The 23,601-nt window shown below is 39.0% G+C and overlaps 1 protein-coding gene across 1 annotated transcript in view; it reads left to right on the top strand.

Annotated features, from left to right (window-relative positions):
* nagk (N-acetylglucosamine kinase) overlaps positions 1 to 23,601 on the top strand; it is a 44,978-nt gene that overhangs the window by 16,002 nt on the left and 5,375 nt on the right. Inside the window, exons 3-9 of the mRNA XM_039751946.1 lie at positions 4,401 to 4,499; positions 4,645 to 4,786; positions 5,085 to 5,195; positions 9,005 to 9,117; positions 12,067 to 12,154; positions 13,635 to 13,732; positions 22,803 to 22,881. Coding sequence (XP_039607880.1) covers positions 4,401 to 4,499; positions 4,645 to 4,786; positions 5,085 to 5,195; positions 9,005 to 9,117; positions 12,067 to 12,154; positions 13,635 to 13,732; positions 22,803 to 22,881 — 730 coding nt within the window. The remainder of the gene's footprint in view (positions 1 to 4,400; positions 4,500 to 4,644; positions 4,787 to 5,084; positions 5,196 to 9,004; positions 9,118 to 12,066; positions 12,155 to 13,634; positions 13,733 to 22,802; positions 22,882 to 23,601) is intronic.

Below are 23,601 nucleotides of genomic sequence, written 5' to 3'. Positions count from 1 at the left end.
TCAAAAACAAAAAGTGAACCCATTTTTAATGAAACTAGCTTTTGTCTTGACAGCTGGTTTGTGGGTTGACCCTGAACTGAAATTCTATTCTAATTTACTTATAGCAGTTAATTAGTGCACTTCTTATTTGGGTTGACAATCCACTTGCAAAGTGAATTTTTCCTTGGAACAACAGTATGAACAACCAGAGACAAATTCTGGACATTGTCTTCAGATATCTTTATTGTGAGTCTTCTAAAGATGTCTACATTTCTAAATGTGAACTTATTTTCTAATAACGACGTAGACTTAACACCTGTTTGATCCACTGCAAAGAAAACTGTTCACTATATACTACATCCAGGCTTAATTTATTGCATATAATTTGTAATGTCCCATTCTACCACATCTTAAGCAGACAAGATGACTAACATGCACCCTATCCATCAATTTTCTGAATGCACTTTCGCCATGGGGAGCTACAGTCTGTTTGTAGTCAGGTTTCCTTCCATATCCCAAACACTGAATTGGTCATTTGTGTGTGTGTGTGTGTGTGTATTCCTTGAGGAGACTGACTGGTTTCTTAATTCTGTCTCCTTCCTACCCAGGATTGATATACGTGAACTCAAGAAATTGATGAGTGACTGCTTAGTAATAGATTAGTTGTTATAAAAAAAAGTTTAGGTTCTGTACTCCTCCAAAATTAAAAGTGAAATCTATCCATCCATCCATTATCCAATCTGCTATATCCTAACTACAGGGTCACGGGGGTCTGCTGGAGCCAATCCCAGCCAACACAGGGCGCAAGGCAGGAAACAAACCTCAGGCAGGGCGCCAACCCACCGCAGAAGTGAAATCTAGAAACTAGAAATTTAAAAAGTTTAAATTACTGTTCTTTAACTCGCACTGCTGACCCAAAGCAAGTCAGTTCGTAAGTGCATTTTACTGTTCAGTGGAATAGAAACTGTGATGTTGACTGCAAAATGTCATATTCCCAAGTTTTTACAAATATTTGACTAGATTTTGTAAATTGCATTATAGTGAAGTAATTAAACAACAAAGTTCCTAATCAAAAGATTTTCAGTCAATTTGCAGTTGTATTCTCATTTGGAAACCAAAATATCTTGTCATTGATATATTAGCCATTTTGCATTCTGTGCTCTTCTCATTTCCATTCTACTGTTAGAATATTCTTTTTGTTGTACCATTTGTGCTATTTGTTGATGTAATGGAGAGGGACAGATGTTTGTTCATCATATTCCAAAGTCTGCTTAACTGGTGACTCTGACTTGGTCCAGTGTGAATAAGTGTGTGTGTTTATGACATACTGGTAACTCATTTAGAGTTTGTTCCTGCTTTATGCTTTCCACAGACTAAACTGGGATTAAGGATTTTCAGAAAATGGATGGAGAGAATTAATGCTAAAATATCTGCCAGTATTATACACTGCACGAGTTGGAGAGATCATAATGTTGTCAAAACCAAAAAAAAAGCAATGCAGCTAAAGGTCACAGTTAACTGTGGCATAAAATAAACAAAACTTTAACAACTAATATATATACAACTAGACATTAACGGGCGCTAGAACGGTAGTGTATAAACATTAGTAGGAACAGTCTATATTAAATGGCAAGGGACCTTGACCTCATTCTGTTTCTTGTCTTAATTTTTTTTGTCAAAAATATTTTTGCAAGAAGCCTAAAGTAAAATAATAATAAAAAATAAAATAGAAACGTATGTAACAATACAGTAAGTATAATTAATATTGCCTTAGTGTAAAACTTTGTAACAATCTGTAATACACAATATCTGAACAAGATATTTATGTAAAATTTTCAATTTTTTTACCTCATGAAATCTTTCTGTACAATTTCATTATAGACAACATTTCTTGTAAATATTCTGTCTGAGTTTGGCAACAGTTTAATTTGTTCAAGAATCTCTACAACCTTGACAACAACATCTAGAAAACTTCTAACTCTTAAAAATGCAACATAAAACTGACCGTGGCTGAATACTGGTTCTGGCAAGTAAACGCCAACCTTTTCTAAGGTTTGCTCTTCTGAGTCTTTCTCTTTTAGCCTTTTTCTGACACTCATTTTCTTTTTCTTCAATCGATCTATTTGCTCGTAGTTTTCTTTGTCTTTCAGCCTTTCTTTTGTTGATGTTTACTTGTTGAGCTGACCGTTCTTCCAGGAGATGTTGCTTATATACGATTTGAGTGTCTGTGTCTTTTGTCCTACTTGACATGTCCTTTTTTTTTTTTTGGGTGACATGTTGTTAGTAGATACGTCCGTAATATTTTCTGTTACAGTAATACTGGCTTGTATGTGGCTGTAATATGCGTCATTGTATTGTGTGTCTTTAATTTTCTCTCGCAGTAATGCTGGTTTGTATTTCCGTAAAATGCCTGTAATTTTCTCTGACAGTAATATCAATCAATCAATCAATCAACATTTATTTATATAGCACATTTTCATACAAAAAATGTAGCTCAAAGTGCTTTACAAAATGAATAGAAAAATAGAAGACACAATAAAAAATAAACATAAGTCAACATTAATTAACATACAGTAGAATAAATAGGGTGGACAGAAAAAACAAACAAAAAAAAAAAACTCCAAATGCTGGAGGAAAAAAAAAAAAAATCTGTAGGGGTTCCAGACCACGAGACCACCCGGTCCCCTCTGGGCAATCTACCTAACATAAGTCAAACAGTCCTCTTTGTATTTAAGGTTCTCATGGAAGGACCTGATGATGATGGTCATGTAGACTTCTGGCTTTCAGTCCATCAATGTTGGAGCATCATGACGCTTTGAGTAGGTGGTGGTAGCGCAGGCTGCCACCACAAAAAAAAACGGAAAAACCAAACAGTCAGTACAAATTTTAGAGCCATTATGAATAGTTATTATGATGAACTGAACATACAGAGCATCAGGATTAAGTTAAAGTGAAGTTATGAGAAGGCCATGTTAAAGTAATGTGTTTTCAGCAGTGTTTTAAAGTGCTCTACTGTATTAGCCTGGTGAATTCCTATTGGCAGGCTATTCCAGATACTGGAATACTGGCTTTGATGTCCATAATATGACTTTAATTTTCTGTCACAACAGTGGGCAATCAGCAGAGTGTCCCCAGCAACTGATGTAATGTGTGACGTGCTGCTTATAATCGTGCCTGTGGCGTCTCCCCAACAAGTACTGTTTAGTTCCCCAGCAAGTATTTTAATCTGTGCTGGCGTGTAGCTGATTATTGTATGTGTGGCGTCTCCCCAGCAACGGATTTTATGTGCGCGGCCGCGACTACCCAATCAGCACTCTCCCCAGCAATGATGTCCTTTATTTCTTATCATGCGTGGCCATGGCTAGGCCATTCACCATGTGCCCAGCTTCCAGTGTGTGTGCATCCACGGTGCCGTGCACATGGGTGGGGCACGGTGCGATGCGTGGCGTGGACCCACGCATGCGCACTTCACCAGAAGACACACACATACGGACACCTAGACGCACACAGGGGTTTTATTAAAGAGGATACATATAGGACAGGAAACAGGACAGTGAGGAAGGCCTGGCCCAGCTCTCTACTCCTAATGTCACTCTTCCCCCTCCCCTCGGCCTGCAGCCTCTGTCTCAGATTCACATGAATAAATTGCTTCTGCAAGCAAACTATGATTCTTAGCGCAATGAGTCAAGTCGTAAAATCAACCTGAATGTTCAAGCAAATTATAGGAAAAAAAAGATCTAAATCCGTTGAGTAATTCTCTTGTTCACTAACTAAGCGGAGTTAAGGTTACGCCCTGAGGTAGACGCATGAGTGAGGAGGGTCCCGCAGCCCATTGAGTCTCTCTTGGATTCGTGTTAATAAATCTGTACCGCAAGTGAACTATGATACTTAGCGCGATGAGAAAGTCTCAAAATCAACTGAATGTTCTAGCAAATTATTAAAAAAAAAATAAGTACTGTAGTTCTCTCGTGGAAAGCGGACAGACATACAGATGAGTCTAAAACCTATAAGAATTTTTGTGCTTGGACCACAGAATTTTTAAAACAGTTTCTTAGCGAGCACCTACGGGCCCAAGGGTAACCTACATTCCAAATTTCAAATCCCAAGTACTTATGGTTCAGGAGATTTCGTGATGAGTGAGTCAGTGGTATTTGGCTTTTATATATATATATATGAAAACTCTTGGACCTAAATAGTGTTCTCCTTCTCCATCCATAATATTTTATTACAATAACCATTTCATTCTACATACAGTAACTACTGCTAATATGATATACTTTGATAGGGCAAACATTTAAGATAATTGAATACAAACACTTCCACTATAGCCAGTATCAATGTTAATTGATATTCTGTTGCTAACTGGATACATAATGTATGTTGATTGACTTTTTTAGTAATGAAGTGTCATTTTCTTTCAGCTGGTCGGCACTGAGAAATGCTTGGAATCCATAAACTTGATGCTTGTAAAAGCTAAAGCAAAAGCTGGGATTGATGCTGGCACTCGCCTCCGTGCTGTGGTGAGTCCATTGGTTTATCTTCATGTATTGAATGTTACATTAATCTGAAGTTGGCTTGTGCTGATGATAAATCAAATTAAGAGACTGACTATGAAGGAAGATTAGATTTTCTTACTTTCCTGTTTTGATCTGGGTGTTTGTTTAGGGAATGTCGCTCAGTGGAGGTGAACAGGAGGAAGCCATCCAGAAACTGATTGAAGAAATAAAAATGCGATTCCCCACACTTAGTGAAAGCTACTTAATCACTACAGATGCAGTTGGAGCAATGGCAACAGCTAGTGAACATGGTATGGTATTGGAAGGTAGCAAATATTACCAAGTGATATGGCTTGGAGTATAAAAGCTGTTAGAGGATTTCGGGTTTGTTAATTATTTTGGTAAATATGGTGGGGAAAACAAGTCCGCTGGGTGGAAAGTGTTGTTATTAAATGCAGGTTTACTTTCTACTTCTTAGTACTTTTGTTAAATAAGAAATGGTTAAAGAAGCCCAAAAGTCACTTTTGTAATGGTCTGGAATCACTTAACATTTTTAGCATTCTTCTAAATTGCGACTGGACTTGTGATATACGTTTGTTTTGTTTGTAGGAGGTGTGGTGCTGATTTCAGGCACTGGATCAAACTGCAAGTTATTAAATCCAGATGGCAGCCAGGTGGGCTGTGGTGGCTGGGGCCACTTAATGGGAGATGAGGGCTCCGGTAAACACCTCTTCTTATATTGACTTTTATTAAATCAAAATGATAAAGAAGCAATTGAAAACATTTTTGCTGCCTGTAGAATTTTCCAACTCCTGTAAATGACCACTCAGGATTAGTGTGATTCTGTGCCAAGTGATCTTATAATATTTATAACTAAAAATATTTTGAACTGAACACTGACTAGTTTTATAACATTTCCGTTTCACAACATAAAATAAGATGAAATGCCTACTTTCACAGAGATTGCTGATGAGTAAACTTGTTTTGGACTCTGGAGCATTCAAGCTTCAAAATATTTGTATAATGAAATACAAAGCATTTCTGAAGAGAATAATAATGTGAATTTGCAGAGCGCTGGGGGTCACGTGACTGATAAGGTATTTGAGCTGAGAAGCTCCTAGTTTTAGACCATTTAATAATAATAATAGTACATTTTATTTATATAGCATATTCAAGGCACTTCACAGAGTTTATGAGAGAACGGCAGGGTATATAGCATTGTACAAACCAGATAAATAAATAAAGAAGGCTTTCTCTGAATTTACTGTCTTAATCTAACAGACACCATAATTGATGGTCTAGCACACACACACACACACACACACAGGTTACATGAGCATCTTGACAGAGAGGTAAACTGAGAGAAGAGGAATAAAGTCAAGTAGAGCTAAAAGCCTTCCTGAACAGATGAGCTTAGAGTTGTTTATTAAAAGAATTCATGGAGTCAGCTGATCTGATTAATTTTGGTACGTCATTCCAGAGTCTGGGCACTCGCTATACAGCTGAAGGCCCTGTCACCCGTGGAGTGTAGATTAGTGTGAGGCACAACAAGATTGCCAGAATCGGAGGACCTTACTGAGTGGGCAGGCACTTAGTGATGGAGGAGGTGACTGATATAGTTTGGCGCGAGGTTATTTAAGGTTTTGTAGGTTATTTAGATCCTAAATTACACTGCAGCCAGCTCTGGAAAAGATGCAGCAGATACAGGTGTGTCTTAAAACATTTAATGGACCATACCTTATATTTAAACAGGAATCAATCAGCTATCTCTGGGCATTTTCTTTTATCAATATATATAGTTTAAAGGTAGTTAAAGCACATAAGCGCAGGTCCAGTTGAATACTTCATTCTGATAGTTGTATTGGCCCACTACAGCTGAAGAATTGAACTAAAATGTAGAAGTATGTAGTGTGGCCCACCCAGGCTGGCACCGCCAGCTGAACCCAACACAGACAAGCGTGGGACACAAGTTCAAGGCACACATATTGGTTTTTATTTTCTTTTTTCACCCGTTTCCCACGCTTGCAACGCTGTCCCAGCACAAACACAACACCAACACAATAGTCTTCTCCCTCTTTTCCTTCTTTTCCACTCTTCGGGTCAATCTTAGTCTTCCTCCTCCTGACTCTGGCTCCCCGAGTAGTGGCTGCTGGCTCCTTTTATAAGGCACCTGGAAATGCTCCAGGTGCTTGATGACTCAATTCCAGCAGCAGTTCCCAGTGTGGCAGAAGAACTGCTCAGCACCCCATGGCGGTGCCTGCCAATCCCAACAGGGCTGTACCACACTCCAACTCCCATGAAGCCCTGCGGGAGTCAGAGGCACCACTGCAACCTTAGGGGGAGTGGCGTTGCCATCTAGTGTCCCGGGGTACTTAACATTCTGGCCACGCTTGGCCTCCTAGTGTGGAGGCTTCCCAGCCGGGCAAGACCTTGGCCGCACGCTACAGTAGTTAATTCTTTGGATATCTGCAGCTTGCCTTGTTTTGTAACATTAAATTATATACTGTGTCTCTAAATGAAAACTCAAAGCACTACAAGACTTCCATCTGTCCCATGTACAAGGGGGAGTCCAGCTAAAGTTAGAAAATGGGATTTATCAGAAAAAATGGAATGAACCTTAATAAAACTGACAGTGTCATTTTCTCAATGTAGTCTCCACCCTTCACAATGCACTTGCGCCACCTCCCTGGAAGTGCCTAGATTCCAGCAGAATAAATGATTTTGTCTTGTCCTCATAACCACTTGTGCACTGCTTTCTTCACGTTGTTATCTGTCTTGAATCGACAACCAGCCAGATGTTTTTTTTAGTGGTCCAAAAAGCTGGAGAACACACACCGTGCCAAATCTGGCAAATGAGGAGGATGTGGCAATAATACCTCAAACTTCAGTTTCTTCAGACAAGCCTTGGTGTTCTTAGCAGTGTGTGGGCGGGCATTGTCCTGCAGCAAAAGGACTCCTTGAGACCGCAGTCCCCACCACTTGGATCGAATAGCAGGCTTCACATTGGTCTCCAGCAAGTCACAGTAACTAGCACTAGTAACTGTAGTACCCCTCGGCATGTAGTGTTCAACAATAACTTGGGTACATGAGTGGTTGCGAGGACGAGACAAATCCTGCTGGAATCCAGGCACTAACAGGCAGGTGGCACAAGTGCATTGAGAAATGACATGATCAGATTTGTTAAGGTTTGTTCCATTTTTGTAATAAATCCCATCTTCTAACTTTAGTTTGACTCTTCCCTCGTACTATTATGGAAACTGTAATTTGAAGTCATTCAGTAGACTGTTTTATTTATTTTTTTTTAATGAAAATATACCAGATAACAGCAAGGATGGGTTTATGAGAAGTTGATCCCTTCAGACTAATCTTTCAGATATTTTAGAAAAGGCAACTAAAGAAGAAGACTAAAGCGAAAATTGTAACATAACCTACTACGTCTCTCCCCCCACCAAAACTTCCTTTGATACAGTTCCACGCACAAGATTCATTTTGAAGCTAGACACCATTGGCATGAGAGATGTCCAAATGGATTTCAAGGTGGTTATCTGCCCAGAATTAAAGAGTACAGATAAGAGGAATGCTTCATATGGGTTGAGGTCATCGGTGAATACCTCAGGGATCTGTTTTTTTTTTTTTTTTTGGATATGTTAGTAAACTTGTGTGAAATTTGCAGATGGTACTAAAATTGGAGGGTCACCACATACCATGGACTCGGCAAATGCAATTCAGATACACATGATCAGTTTTCAAATGTGGGAAGCCACTTAATGTTAGAGAAAGTTAATTTTCTATACATTAAATTACAGCACTCCTTCAAAATTAATATTGATAAATTCAAGAAGTGAAGCACTGATAGTCAGGCAGAAATTAAGTGTCAGAACATGTAAAACTAAAGTTTTTTTTACACAAAGACTTAGATGCTTATATCATTTTAGTTGAGGCAGAAAGTGTGACGACTTTTAAAAGTACCAGAATGAGATATTTAGGACAGCTTAGGTATTAGCTTACCAAACAGGCTCGATAGATTAAATAGTCTCCTCTTCTTTTGCGTAGTTGTATGTTATTACACATTTCTCAGCTTTTCTGCATGCGGTATATATTACATGTGGCAATATAAAGAAGAAAATGAAACAGAAGATTGTTTGTTTATTTAACATTTAGAAAAAGTATCCTTCCATATCGAGAATTGTACTGTAGACCTTTGAAAGTGACGCTAATGAAATAGTACAGTATTTATTACTTAGATGTTGAATTCAGAGCAACTTGTAGATCACAGATTTACTTTAATTGTCTAAACAACTGAGGATTGTGAACAATGGCAAGATAAATAATATCCTCATTTTCATTGTTGCAGAACAGTCTGGAAACATTGTTTCCAATAGCCTAGTGCAACAGAAACAATGTTAAATGGCCTGCATGTTGGATACATTTCAGCCTGGAAGAAGTTCTAAAGTTTGGCATTCCAAAAATCAGGGCACAGATAATATTCCATTTGGACTCACCCAAAGCTTTTTCTTATTCTTATCCAGCTTACTGGATTTCACACCTGGCAGTGAAGACCGTCTTCGACACCTGTGATAACTTCAATGCTTCCCCTTATGGTATTGACTTTGTACAGCAAGCAATGTATGATTACTTCCAGGTAAGCATTTCAGTTAGATCATCTGCTCTGTAAATCCAGGGAGATAAAAGTAAATGAACGAGTTCCCATATAACACAACTGGCCAGTAGAGCAACATTAAAAGCTCCATGTTTAACATATTTGTGGTGGGAGTGTGGGAGAACAGTGATAGCTTATCGTGTTTATTCGATTTTTGTTTAACTTGGTTAGTCTTATTTTTCATTGAAGTGAAGTTCACAGGTGTGTGGGTTCATCCGCAGTATTTTTAAAGATCACTCTTCTATACAAGTAGTACAGGGTGGTCCAGATCTAATTATGCAATTTTCATTACGCTATAACTTATTAAGTTTATTACATAACCTGTATCCAACTGAATGGAGGACATTACATGGAAAATCAGTGAATTAATTCAATGTAAGTCCATTTTCGTTTATTACAAGATATTTCAAACAATTCTTTTGTCTTGTATTGTTTTCCTGCATTGTATTAAAAGTTGCATAATTAGATCTGGACCACCCTATATATGTTTCTTTTTTTTTAACTGAAGGATTTTAGTTATTAGCTACAGTGCACAGGCCAACAACATTTTCATGAATTTGCATTTTGAACCCTACATCCATGTTCACTATGTACTTTTATACAAGTCTCTGCATCCACAATAGCCACTAGGTTGGCCTGATAAAGGGAATATTTTGTATTGCATTTATCACCAGTTACCTTAAGAAAAAAATGAAAGAAACAAATGTGTACACAAACATTAAATCTTTATTGTGCTTTTTCTTTTGAGGGTCATAGTGGAAACTGACCAACTTGGTCTATGTAAGAACTTCCTTTATGTCTGCATCACCATGTTGAAGCGAGAGAGACTAGCAGAACCTGTCAAAGTCTACCTCTGTTTGTTATTCCTGCAACCTCTATTGTTTCTGACGCTTGTGACATTGGTCAGGTGCAACAATGTTGCCAATAATGCACTGATGATTTGTCACCTCTACTCATGATTATGTGCAACACTTCAAGTTACTTATACTTGTCCACTTTGAACATCTAATCATTCTCATGAAGAGAGTAAGCTTTGTTTTGTGGAGTGATGTGTCCTCACATTTTAAATGTCTTCTAAGAGGGCAAGAGAAGTCTGTCTTGTCCTTTGGTTTTAGACATTTTCCAAAGTGTTCCTTCCATCTCTTGAAGTTAGGTGGGTCAACATTTTTCCAAAACTTACAGAGAACAATTTTGGTCAGATCCTTCTTGAGTTATGATTTACTAGAACTCCTTAAAGGTTACCTGGAATTTGCTGAATATGGCTTGGCAAAGTCTTGTGTTGTATTGATATTGCTTCAGCTACTGTCTTCTTGACCTGCTGGCACTCCTTGGTCATTTCTAGGATCTCTCCTGATAACTTTGTTTAGAATGCCACTCTTATTAAATCAATGGCTTCCATGGCCATTGGCAACTACCATGATAGGCATTTACTACCTTAAACCTACAGGTCATTGTGGCTGCCACTGTTGCTGTTTTAAGTGAATAGCATTGCTACAAAGTCAAATGAGGTTTGCTGCAAGGTATTCTGGTATTAGATACATCTGTGACCAAAAATGTGTTTAAATGTGGCATTTGTTACCGATAAAAAATTCCATACAAAATCTATTAAATGTTAATCAGGCAGCTTGTATTTCACAATTATGCTACTATCAGTTTCATTCCTCATGTGGGCTTTGCTGCATCCCAATAAAAGTACTTAGTCAGCAAGGTCGTTGCTTTCTTGTATATGAAGTTTAGGGAAAGTATTGTAATTGTTCAAAAGAATCGAAGTCGAGATTTTGATGAATCTTGATGTTTTAGACCTCCCTGACTTTCACGTATACAAAGTATTGGAAAGTAGTGGAATCCTCCAAAAATTCCATTTTGAGATTTTGATGACTCTTGATGTTTTTAGACCTCCCGGAGTCAGAAAATACCATTTTTGAAATTATGTGTGTGTGTGTGTGTGTAAACATGATAACTTGAGTACGCTTTCACTTAGGTCAACCAAATTTTGCATGCAAGTATTAGGTACAAACCATAGATTTCTGTCCACTTTTGGGCTTTTTCTGTTAAGCAGAAGTGGTACTTTACCTTTTATTCATGCAGCTGCAAAGCCCGATTTATTCAACTTTCTTCCTCTTCTTTTGGCTGCTCCCGTTAGGGGTCACCACAGCAGATCATCTTCTTCCATATCTTCCTGTCCTCTGCATCTTGTTCTGTTACACCCATCACCTGCATATCCTCTCTCACCACATCCATAAACCTTCTCTTAGGCCTTCCTCTTTTCCTCTTCCATGGCAGTTCTGTCCTTAGGATCCTTCTCCCAATATACTCAGCATCTCTCCTCTGCACATGTCCAAACCAATGCAATCTCGCCTCTCTGACTTTGTCTCCAAAGCGTCCAACTTGAGCTGACCCTCTAATGTCCTCATTTCTAACCAATTTATTCAACTTTACTTTTAGAATAATTGTTGAATATATTATTAATTTGATTTGTTGTTGATGGTTCTTTAATGTACATAATATAAAAATATAATAATTGTCTTGTGGTTTACTCCTCAAATATCCATCCCCATATCTGAGTATACGAGAAAGTTTTGCACTGGACCCACTGTCTCTGAAACCGTGTAAACACCAGTCCGTTTGCAGTTTGAAGCTGCACTGAGATGACCCTTTCATCCTTTAGTATGAACTCCAGTTATGTGATATTCTTTTTTTTGTGTTCTGAGTTTAAATGTATAAATGCGCAATAATTCATGACAAAAGTTTAAAATATTCCAAAATAATTACTACAAATGAAATTGTGGTTTGTTTTACATTGATGCAGAAGAGTGTATGCATCATTTCACAATGTGACATTTGGAACAGGCCTGTGACAATTGAGAGACATTTTTTCTTTTAATTTAGACAAGGAAAAAGAAATGAACCTGATTTGTATCGTCCATATAGGTTTCAGACCGAATGGGAATTCTTACTCACCTCTACAGAAGCTTTGAGAAATCCAAGTTTGCTGGATTCTGTCGAAAACTTGCTGAAGGTATTTACTAATTGATATGTCATAATGAATCTTGAGAAGCTTTTCCGACTATGGTTTCTATCAGGCTTCTGAAGGTAGAAAGTGTTTCTAGCGAAGGGTCGTGCAGCGTAGGATTAACACTCATGTGGTTCAAGGGTTAACAGTATTGAAAAAGCAGCAACAATTTCATTTTGCAATACAATTTTAGAATTATGAGGATTCTTAAAGTAAGAACACAAAGCCTGCTATTGATGAGCTAAAATAGGTAATCTGTGGAGAATTCAGCACTGAAGGTCCAAGTTATTTTTCACCTTCTTATTTATTTATTTTTTAATGCTTTTAAAAAAAGGCAGCCCTTGGGTTACACACGATATGCATTTCTGTGACATTTGTAAGCTGCTTCTGCATGCAAGTCAGAATTTGCACTGAAAATGACCATCATTTTGAAATATTATCAATATTTCCATAGCTTTATTTTTACAGAAATGGTTTCACAGTTAGGAATAAAATGACAGTGAAGCAATATTACTTTACCTTAAGTCGTAAAACACAAATAATTTAAACCAAAATGAGCCACGGCTCTATGCTGTATAATATACTGACCCTATGCTTGAACATGGTACAGTCTTTAATAAAATCACAGCTCCTCGGCTGAAAAAGGCATAGTGAGAACAAACATCTACTACGAACTGGCAGTTGATCTCCCGGGAGAGGTTCACAGAATGTTGCTTCTTCCTCTCAATGGCAATCATTGGCTGAGATGCATAGGACACTTGGAGTTGGCAGGTTCAGTCTCTCCTCAGTTTAACGGACAGCTGCCTGTCTAGCTGCTTGCCAGTGACAGAGTTCATTATGTGACTTCACATGGTGCTGCTGGTTCCTTTCAGCAACATGGCTGCCTTTGCTGAGAGATCAGAGTGTCACTTTAACTCTCCTTCTCCAAGCAGCAAATGCTTCTTGAGGAGGCACTTCTGGGATGCATACTTTAGAAACGCTGGGAATTTCAAGCAACAAGTTCTCCCACTCAAGCTATACGGCCAATTGTGCTGCTTATCTGTGACTAAGCTACTGCTAGTTACATTCAAAGCACCGATTAGTTGAAAATAACAACCAAGTCTGTTATATTTTTCCTCAGTATTAGTGATAGCTGGTACGTACTAATCTGTGCCAAATGACTTTGTTTCAGAAGTCACTGTATGAAAAGGAATTGAAATTCAGTTGGAAAGAAAACTTTAGAAGTTTTATGTGCTCATTCATATTCTGCAGATTTGCTATAGGCCAAGATACACCGGTACTAGGTTTATTCAGTTATCATTGACGATCAAGTCATTGTACACACAGGTTTGTGGTTAAGCCAGTCAAATGTACACTCCCAGATATGTTCTGACATTCGTTAATGTGATTATGATTAGTATGTACAGCAAGACAAATTCTCAATAGTGGTTTCTCCATTTGCTTATGAATATTTCAGCTGCTCCTTTCTCTCTGTCATGTAATGCAGGAGCTCAGGATGAAGATCCCCTCTGTCAGCATGTTTTCAACCAAGCGGGGCAAGTGCTTGCTAAACACATTGTAGCTGTCCTACCCAAAGCACACAAGGTAATTATGGCTGCTCTCGTGACATGCATGTGTTAGGGTGGATTATCTTGCAGAAAGAGACTGTGGCAGGATAAGAGTTTAAGAAAAGTCTTTCGGGCCTTCTAGCAGGAGTCTACTCTGACTCTAACATTTCTTTTCACAGCTGTGCTGATGATACTCAGGTTTATATTCATGTCTGCAATAAATCAACTCCACAACTGTCTTTCTGAACTAAGGTCCTGGATGGCTAATAATTTCTTTGATCTGAATCAAAATAAAACAGAGGTGCTTATAGTGGGTCCATCAGCTAAAGCCCAAATTGGTCTTAGACTTCTCAGCTCTTTCGGTCTTTTGCAAACCTCAAGTCCGCAATCTTGGTGTTATCTTTGACAGTAACCTCTCTTTTGAGAAACAGGTTAATTATGTAGTCAGGAGTTGGTTTTTCCAGCTTCACCTATTAGGTACAATCAAGCCTTTTTTATCTTCTAGGGATCTTGAGAAAGCTACTCATGCTTTTATTTTTTCTCGCCTTGATTACTGCAACTCGCTGTTTTCTGGGATTAGCAAATCTCTGATACGCAGGTTACAGTTGGTCCAGAATGCTGCTGCTCACTTTCTGGTTGAGGCAAGAAAGTCTGACTCTGTTTCTCCAATATTAGCTTCTTTACACTGGCTGCCTGTCAGTTTTCAAATTGATTTTAAAATCTTGTTGCTAGTTTTTAAATCTTTACATGGGCTTGCTCCTGCCTATTTATCTGAATTATGTGTTTTACACCAGCCATCTAGAGTGCTTAGATCTTCTGGTCAGTTGTCTCTTGTTGTCTCTCATACCAAGTGTAAAACCAAGGGGGACAGAGTGTTTGCAGCTGCTGCTCCTCGCCTGTGGAACTCTTTACCTCATTACATAAAGGAGTCGTCTACAACTGAACTGTTCAAAACAAGATTAAAGACTCATTTCTATTCACTTGCATTTCCATGACCTTCAGTAATAGTGATGGTTTCCTCATTATGATTATGTAACATTACTTCTATTTATTATTTATTTTATTTATGTTCATTTATTTTATTTCTATTTTTTTTATATTAATTGTATGTTTTTCCTTCTTTTATTGTAAAGCACTTTGGCCACAGCATTCCTATCTTGTTTTAAATGTGCTATATAAATAAAGTTGACATTGACTTTCATTTCTTATTTCTCTTATTGGAGAGGATCTGAAGTCACAGTAGCTGAAGGAATTTATGGGGACGAGATGGGTACTTTACAGTTTATACATCTGGGACGTTAAATCCTAGGCAGTGATCTGAAGGATTCATAGAGACGTCGTAGAAAATTAGATTTTTTTAAATTGTGACTTGTATTTATTATTATACTCTAAGTTTCTGATGTGACAAACATCTTTGCACTTGTGTTAAAAGGTGTGCAGTTTCTGTAGTTTATTAAACGGGAATCGTTCACAAATCTATGATAGGACTCTTCACTGTACAAGCCAATTAGATCAGGTTTTGCCATATTCTAGTTAAGCAATTTCTTGTTTTAGGTCATGCAGTTGTTTGGTGAGGTGACAAAAGCAATGAAATCAACCAGACACGATAAATTTTGAGCAAAAGATTTGTGATCCCACGTGTACATTGACTCAATGTTGACAGTGGACTAGCTGTGTGTTACTCTCCAATTCATGAATTATTAAACCCTAGAAGCTAGTGGTAGGTAGGTTAGTTCATTCTTTGGGTTCTTAATTGGGTGTAACAATGCATTTCAGTCAATTTTTCCTACCATAGCATGTTGTCTGTAATCTCTCAACTTTTTTTCTATCCCCCAATTGTTCTTTTGTTATTGTTCTCAGATTCTTCTTCAGCATCAGATGCTACCAATAAGTGACTGGTAGTCCTTTTAACACTGTGAAAAAATTAAACAAGTGGTTTTTTAATAAAAAATTCAGTAGTTGGTAAAGAGAAGAATAAGAATACACAATTCCTGCATACTTAGACTGCGATATTGCGACCGTTTGACTTTCAACTGAGTGAAATGCAAGATCTTTCTCTTTTTAATACAGCGCCATGCTCAGCTCTGATAAAGGAGCAGAAACTTCACATTTATCTTCACACTGCTATTAACATGGCTACAGTCGTCTGTCCAACCATCTGTTTTCTAACTTGGTGTGTCCAGTTCAGGGTTGATGGGAATGGGTGCTTATCCCTGCTATGCTGGGACCTTAAACCTTAACACATTCATCTACATGTAGTATAACAGGTCCGTAGCTTCAAAAAAAATAGGGCCAGATTTAAATCCATAAAGCCGTGTCGCTCTCCGTGAGTGCGATTGCACAACCGCGGGGAGTTAATGAGGTAGTTGGAGCGACTCACACCTGCATGTGCGGGTGTGATCGTACTCAATTGCTTCATTGGCGGTGTGTGATTAAGGCTCTACGCCCACTGAGACAAATATGTATATACAGTAATTACGGAAAGTATTCAGATCCCCTTCAATTTTTCACTCTTTGTTTTTATATTATATTATATTATATTATATAGCCATGATTAAATGAACAGTAAAAAAAGTAAGAGCGAAGCGAGGGTGACTTATTTAGGCAGGCATATATATGACAGCAACACTCATGACAATGTCAATCATGTTACGTTATTATTAAAATGTTTCCTTTTCTTTTTCATTACTTCTTTAACACATAACTTCTCCGCTGCGAGGCGCCGGTATTTTGCTATATATATATATAATACTAGCAGAATACCGGCTTCAGCGTGAGAAGTGTGTTAAAATGGTAATAAAAAGAAAGGAAAATTTAAAAAATAACGTAACATGATGTTAATGTAATGTTTTGTCATTGATATGAGTGTTGTTCTCATATCTATCTATCTATCTATCTATCTATCTATATATATATATATATATATATATATATATATATATATATATATATATATACCCGCTTGGCAGCGGAGAAGTAGTGTGTTAAAGAAGTTATGAAAAAGAAAAGGAAACATTTTAAAAATAATATAACATGATTGTCAAAGTAATTGTTTTGTGTATTTTGCCCTGCAAAAGTCGAGCAGCCAGCGCGCGTGCATAGCTGTGCCGGCCTTTGAGGCGCTGACTGCGCTTCTGCCTTAAGTCAAAGTGAGCACTTTTAATTTTTTCATCCTCCCCTGCGCTTATAGCCCAGACAAGTGCAAACACGGGACCCCTTTTCTACACCACGGCAAAATAATATTAAGGCGATTCACACTTTCTTTTGCACGTATACGATTATGAGGTTCTCACCCCGGATTATGAAGACACGCATACGAGTGGAGGACTGACAGTGCCATCACAGCCGATTAATGCCGAGGACGTCTCACCAGTCTACACAAGACCCACCGCGACTGTCCCCAAAAGGCGATCATAACGTCAGCGAACACATCACTCTATACTATATAAAAGAAAAAGGCAACTTTCCTTTCTTTACACCTTTTTTCCTTTTATCCCAAACTAAAGCCTTTCTCTCTTAACACTGCAGAGGACACAAAACTAATTTTCTTTAAATGCCGGTAAGGCACATTACCAGAGGCAGAAATTTGAACGTTCACATAGAAAATGTAATATCTATACCACAGCCGTCGTGTAGCGCCTTTCAAAAGGGATCTACTACAGAGAGATGATCCATATACATTTTACCTGTTAGTTCTACTTACCTGTTGTGTTACACAGTCTTTAAAATGTAGTTTACCCGCAACCACTCCAGTAGTGCTCAATGTACCTGTACTTCTTAAAACGTTAATGTTTTACTGTTTAATAACTTAGACTATATACACATATATACCTGTGTGTATGTTTGTGTATATATATATATGTGTGTGTGTGTGTGTATGTATATGTATATGTATATGTATATATATATATATATATATATATTATATATATATATTAAAAATGTATATACATTGGTACATTTTCTGATGCAGCTACCGAAAACCGCTTTGTGACGCTGCCGCCAAATACACAAAACAATTACTTTGACAATCATGTTACATTATTTTTAAAATGTTTCCTTTTCTTTTTCGTACTTTAACACACGACATATATATATACTAGCAAAATACCCGTGCTTCGCAGCGGCAAAGTACTTTAAACTGAGGGAAAATATACCAATAATTATTTGTTAAGGATCTCTTTGTATATCACATTGTGAGTTCGGCCCTCCGGTTGTAATATGACCAAGCTGTGCGCTGAGTTTACTCTTGAGCATGCAACGTACAGTTGGCCATGTGAACAGTAATCTTGTTTCAAATCTCACAGCTTGGATTGCTGCTGTCATAATCGGTTTGAGTTTCATGGTTTGTTTCAATTACGACAGTATTTGCAGGACTTGTGTTGAAGAGACATTTGGCATCTGTCAAGCGTTGTAAGTATACAACCGGTTTCATCGATAACGTCACATCCAGCTTTTGAGAGTTTAAACATTCTTAAACATCAAAGTGTCCACTACTGAAATTGTCACCTGTCAATCTAAGATGTTTAAAAGGCATTGGCGGTTGTCGAAAGGTGTAAAATATTTGGCCATTTCGGTTCACTTGAAAGCGACAACCGAACAATTCAGCGGCAGCCATCAACTCACATGCAGAACCATAGGTGAAGGGCTTAAGCATTTCACTCTTCTAGTGCTCCTGTGTAGAATAATTATCTCCTGCACCGTCATCAGTCCACACCTTGAACCTGTCCCAGTCATTCAATACATAAGACACAATGTTCCTCCGGATATCAAGAGTGAGCCTGATATGGCCGTGCAATATGTAACAAAGAGAATGGAAAAGGTAGGTGCCATCTCCAGGCATGTAAACCACTTGGTAAGTGACAGTTCTTTGATAGATGGTGATCACCTTGATAGACATGTTAATGGGTGTACAGTTGGAATGATAAAGGAAATGGGTACCTGAACAATGTAAAGTACGTCTAAAATACCTACACAATAACTATAATCGTAATAAATGAACAATAAAACAGCAGAGAAGTCGTGAATTAAATAAAAAGTCTGTAGTTATCAGCAGGGAGACGTGAATCCCGTGGCGAAGCAAGGAAGGGAATGTAGAGACTGGAGCAACAGACGGCCTTATATAGGCAGGCAGCCAACAACGTGGTAGGCGTTGGATGAGGGACCCAACGCCGCCTCACACAGTGACCGAGCTGCAAGCTATGGACGTATATATGTACGTAAGTAGGATTCAGTTAGCGGTGGGAGCCCGCGTACCAAATTTCTTGAAGATGGGCCCATAAGTAACAAAGACCGTTGAAAAGTTCAATATGTCGGCCGACAGTGGCATCATACCACCGAAATAAGTATGTACATCGGTTTCGGTTAGCGCAGGGAAGCCGCCTACCAAATTTCGTGAAGATGTGGCCATAAATAAGAAAGTTCAAAATGGCGGACGTTGTCGACCATTATGACCGTTACGTGTAGAATTTCGAAATGAAACCTGCTTAACTTTTGTAAGTAAGCTGTAAGGAATAAGCCTGCCAAATTTCAGCTTTCTACTTACATGGGAAGTTGGAGAATTAGTGATGAGTCAGTCAGTCAGTGAGGGCTTTGCCTTTTACTAGTATAGACTAGCAACTTGGCGCGCGCTACGATGCGCGTTGGATGACCATAGTTGAAGGACTCAATCGTAAGGACCTCTCGTCGGGTGTCTCATTGGCACACTTTTGCCTCTTTCTTTCGCGATCACGGCGTAATCTGTCTTCTCTCTCTGTAGGGGTTTCAGTTGCCTTTCGTTGATGCGTCGTTGAGCTAATCTGTGTGAATGCTGAGTGTCCGTTTCTTGCGAGCGACTGCTACGCCTTTGCCTCTTTACTTCGTGATCACGCTGTAATGTGTCCTCTCTCGCAGCAGCAGGTTTAGTTGCGTTTCGTTTCGGCATTGTTCCGTAAGGTCTCCTCCTTACAAGTGCACATGGGTAGCTGAAGACGGAAATGTATAGTGGGCATAGTGAAACACACAAATTGGTGACAAGGGGAACCATCCGACTCAGACGCGGGGCTTTTTTTTTTTTGTTATGAACTTCCCCAAAAGAGTTGATCCCTGTGAATAGTTAATAGTATATGAACAATATAATCTGTTGTAGTACGGGCGTTAATTAGCGTCACACCTCATAACCTGCATACACCACGTGTTTGACTGTAACGCCAGAAGCGCGGTGGACGATGTAAGGGTAGGTTGTGGTTTCTGTTTCTTTCGTGATTTTTTTATTTCATTTTATTGATTATTTAATAGGCAGAGGGGAGAAGACGTTAATGTGACGCTCTGTCTATTTCTTTACTTTTGTTTTGAAAAGATTTTTGGGAACAGGAAAAATAAAAGCAAAGGGGAAAGAATGGAGGGGGGTAAGCAGGAATTCTGAGAGGGGGCGGACTGGGGCTTTTCTACGGGGAGGCTATACAGCCAAAAGGAACGCGGGCCCGGACACGGACACCGCACTGGGCTTTTATTATATAGATATAGAAAGAGAGGTTAAAAGACGTGAAAGGCAGTCTTGGCAATGATCTGGTCACCTGGAAGGAGGAGGCAGTATTTGCCCCACTGGATATTTGGGTGGAGTGTGGCGAGCAAGGCAGGTGCCCTCCCTAGGCTTCCGAGGTGCGACCAAGTGAGTGCGAAGAAAGAAGGGAGGAGAGCTGACCTCTGGCAGTTTGGCTGCGATGTCTGGAGGCAGCCAAGACGGGGGTCGGCGTAAAGGAACTCATGGTTGCTGAGTCTCCGCCGGCTACACAAGCAGTGGGTGGGCCGGGGAGAATGAGAAGAGGTGAGCTGAGATTGGGAGGAGTTAGAATGCATTTTAACCTGATTTTTAATGGATTTATTGATTTGATTTTTTTTTTTATCTCCACTTTTCATTGGATTTTTATAGATTTATATATGCACTGTTTTTAGAACAGGGGGCATGGTGGCACAGTGGTGTGTGTGTGTGTGTGTGTGCCCAGCGGTGGGCTGGCACCCTGTGTTGGCTGGGATTGGTCCAGCAGACCCTGTGACCCTGTAGTTAGGATATAGCAGGTTGGATAATGGATGGATGGATGTTTTTAGAACACTGCACAATTGACATTTGTTGGTTTTACTTTTTGTGTTAACTGTTTTTTAATAAAAGCAGTTGAGAACTTTTTCCATTATCCCTTGGCTTTAATGAGATTTTATGTCAGCTCATCTCGGTCACAACTATCAATGGTGTTGGTTCAGCAGACTCCCATGTGGGAAGAGGAAGTCTGTAGAGGAGCGGTGTCGTCTCACTATACACAGTCCCAAAATAAAATGTATTTTGTTTCAAAACTTCCACATTGATCAAACTTTCATTAATGTTGTGAAGCACAAGGCAAATCTTCCCAATCGTAGAATATGCAATGTGTTAACAAAAGTGTATAATAGTGGACAGACGTGGTTAACAGGGGCTACTGAGAAGCCATGCTTAATTCAAAGTTGTTATCATTCATTGAGTTTTGTTTTAAACCAAAATGTTTATTAGTTTAATAACTAAAATTTATATACACATATTTGCACATATTTGAATGGTACTGGAGCAAACACAATGCTACGACTACTTTTAGCAGTTACAGTCGGTGTAATTCAGTGACTGCTATTGCTGATGCCCGAGTATTAAAGTCTGAATACTTACATGAGGTAGCTTGAAAACCACAAAACAGGCCATTTCACAGGAAATCTGAAATGATAATAATCTTAAATTTACAAGTTCAGTTTCATAAAAGAAGCTTAAACTTGGAGCAAATCTGAAAAGTGGATTTGGAAAACTAAAGAGTCAGGCGTTTGACGTTTGAGGTCTGAATTTATCTGCCATGTCCATTAAATGTTCCTCTTCATAAGAACCATTAACCAGCTAACGTGGCCTCTCTATACTGGCCAAATCTGACAACTGCAAATCTCACCAACTTGACAAAGTGATTTTTATGGCAAACCTGATATCAAAGTTTATTGTCAGAAATGATTTTGTGTAAATGAAAACCTCTTGAATTGTCTTAATACACAGTAAATTGTGAGGTGTAGTTTTTTTATTAGGTGGCGCAGTGGGCAGTGCTGCTGCCTCACAGTTAGGAGACCTGGGTTCACTTCCCGGGTCCTCCCTGCGTGGAGTTTGCATGTTCTCCCCTTGTCTGCGTGGGTTTCCTCCGGGTACTCCGGTTTCCTCCCACAGTCCAAAGCCATGCAGGTTAGGTGCATTGGTGATCCTAAACTGTCCCTAGTGTGTGCTTGGTGGGTGTGTGTGCCCAGTGGTGGGCTGGCACCCTGCCCAGGGTTTGGTTCCTGTCTTGTGCCCTGTGTTGGCTGGGATTGGCTCCAGCAGACCCCCGTGACCCTGTAGTTAGGATATAGCGGGATGGAGGATGGATGGATAGTTTTTTATTTTAGGCCTTCATTTTAAGGAAAAAATGTCAATGAAAAAATTAGTATATACACGTGATAATTTTTTGTGACTAACAGCTGTAAAATTACATGCAGTAAATGTTGAGAGAACCCAGCTGAGCACACACAATTGCTTTTTGTTTAATGTAATTTTCACTCAAGCATACTTGATGTTGATAAAAGTTCTGAAAGACTTGTATTACCTTCTGTTTGGCTACAAGAAGAGTGATCAGTGACTTTGAGAACTTGTGTTCCAAAGACAGCATTATGAAAGGTGATGTTTGCATGGAATCTGGAGAGAATATCATTGCCAGAAAAGGGCCATTACTTCTGGAATGACTTGTATTAAGTGATAGTGTCACGTCTGTAAAGGCAAGCAGTGGTCTTCACGCTTTGCTATCTTTTAATAGCAAAGAACTACTGTCATATGTGAGCTTTGGGTAACAAAATAGTGGCATAAAATGATGAAGCCATTTGAAGAAACACTTTATCATTGCTTTATCAGTCTAGTATTGAGCAGGTGGAGGAACTTAAATGCCATGCGCGATGATGTGCTTAGCTGGACCGTTTCCTAACCTGCCCCTTTAAAATAACAGAAAACAACAGACTTGCATCGGATTTTGCAGTCCTTTGCTTGTTCCCCATTGCTGCACTTGTGCTGCCTGTAAGCTGACATGTTCTTGTCTTTGTTTTAGAGTCTTTTTGATGGAGAGCTGGGATTACCCATTCTATGTGTGGGTTCAGTCTGGAAGAGCTGGCCATTCATGAAGAAAGGTGGGTTGGTTATTTAAGGCATGCGCTTCTAAGAAAATGGCAGTGATCATAAATGTTAAAGAGAAAAGGATCATCTCAGATTGAAACATTTGAAGTCTTTTAGTACGGTGTTTCTCTATCCTTCTGGTGTCACAACCCACTTTTTTCCATGTTAGTGTATTCGTGATCCAAGGTGGGGAAGATCGTGTCCCCCTTGGTCAAATGAGTGCTATCGTCAGATCTGGCAATGCCATGTTGACACTTCAGTACACAAGCAATGATACAAGAATGCAGTCAGACTTCTTTTTTTGGGCATGTATACCGTCAGATCTAAACACTAGCGTGGGGAGTCGCTCGCGTACTGAAGAGTCTATAGCACTTTTCATAGCATTACACATATACCTGTCAGCATGGCCATGTCTATCAAACAGAAGAAGCTCTGCAGTCTACTTGTGACTTTACGCTGTAGGAAGATAAGCAAATAAATCAAGGTAAATAACATTTGACCCGGCTTTTATATAAGTAACATATGTTTTTTTTTTTTTTTTTAATATAAAGACCATGCCCTGCGGTGGGCCGCCGCCCTGCCCAGGGTTTGTTTCCTGTCTTGCACCCTGTGTTGGCTCCAGCAGACCCCCGTGACCCTGTAGTTAGGATCTAGCGGGTAGGATAATGGATGGATGGCTATAAAGACTTTCACAAAACAGAACTTTGCAGGATACCTTGGCAAGCTCGGCATAC

This window comes from Polypterus senegalus, chromosome 4 (genome assembly GCF_016835505.1).
Source record: "Polypterus senegalus isolate Bchr_013 chromosome 4, ASM1683550v1, whole genome shotgun sequence".
Classification (NCBI taxonomy): Eukaryota; Metazoa; Chordata; class Cladistia; order Polypteriformes; family Polypteridae; genus Polypterus; species Polypterus senegalus.
Note: the sequence above shows the minus strand (reverse complement) of the source record. Positions and strands in the feature narration are given on the sequence as shown.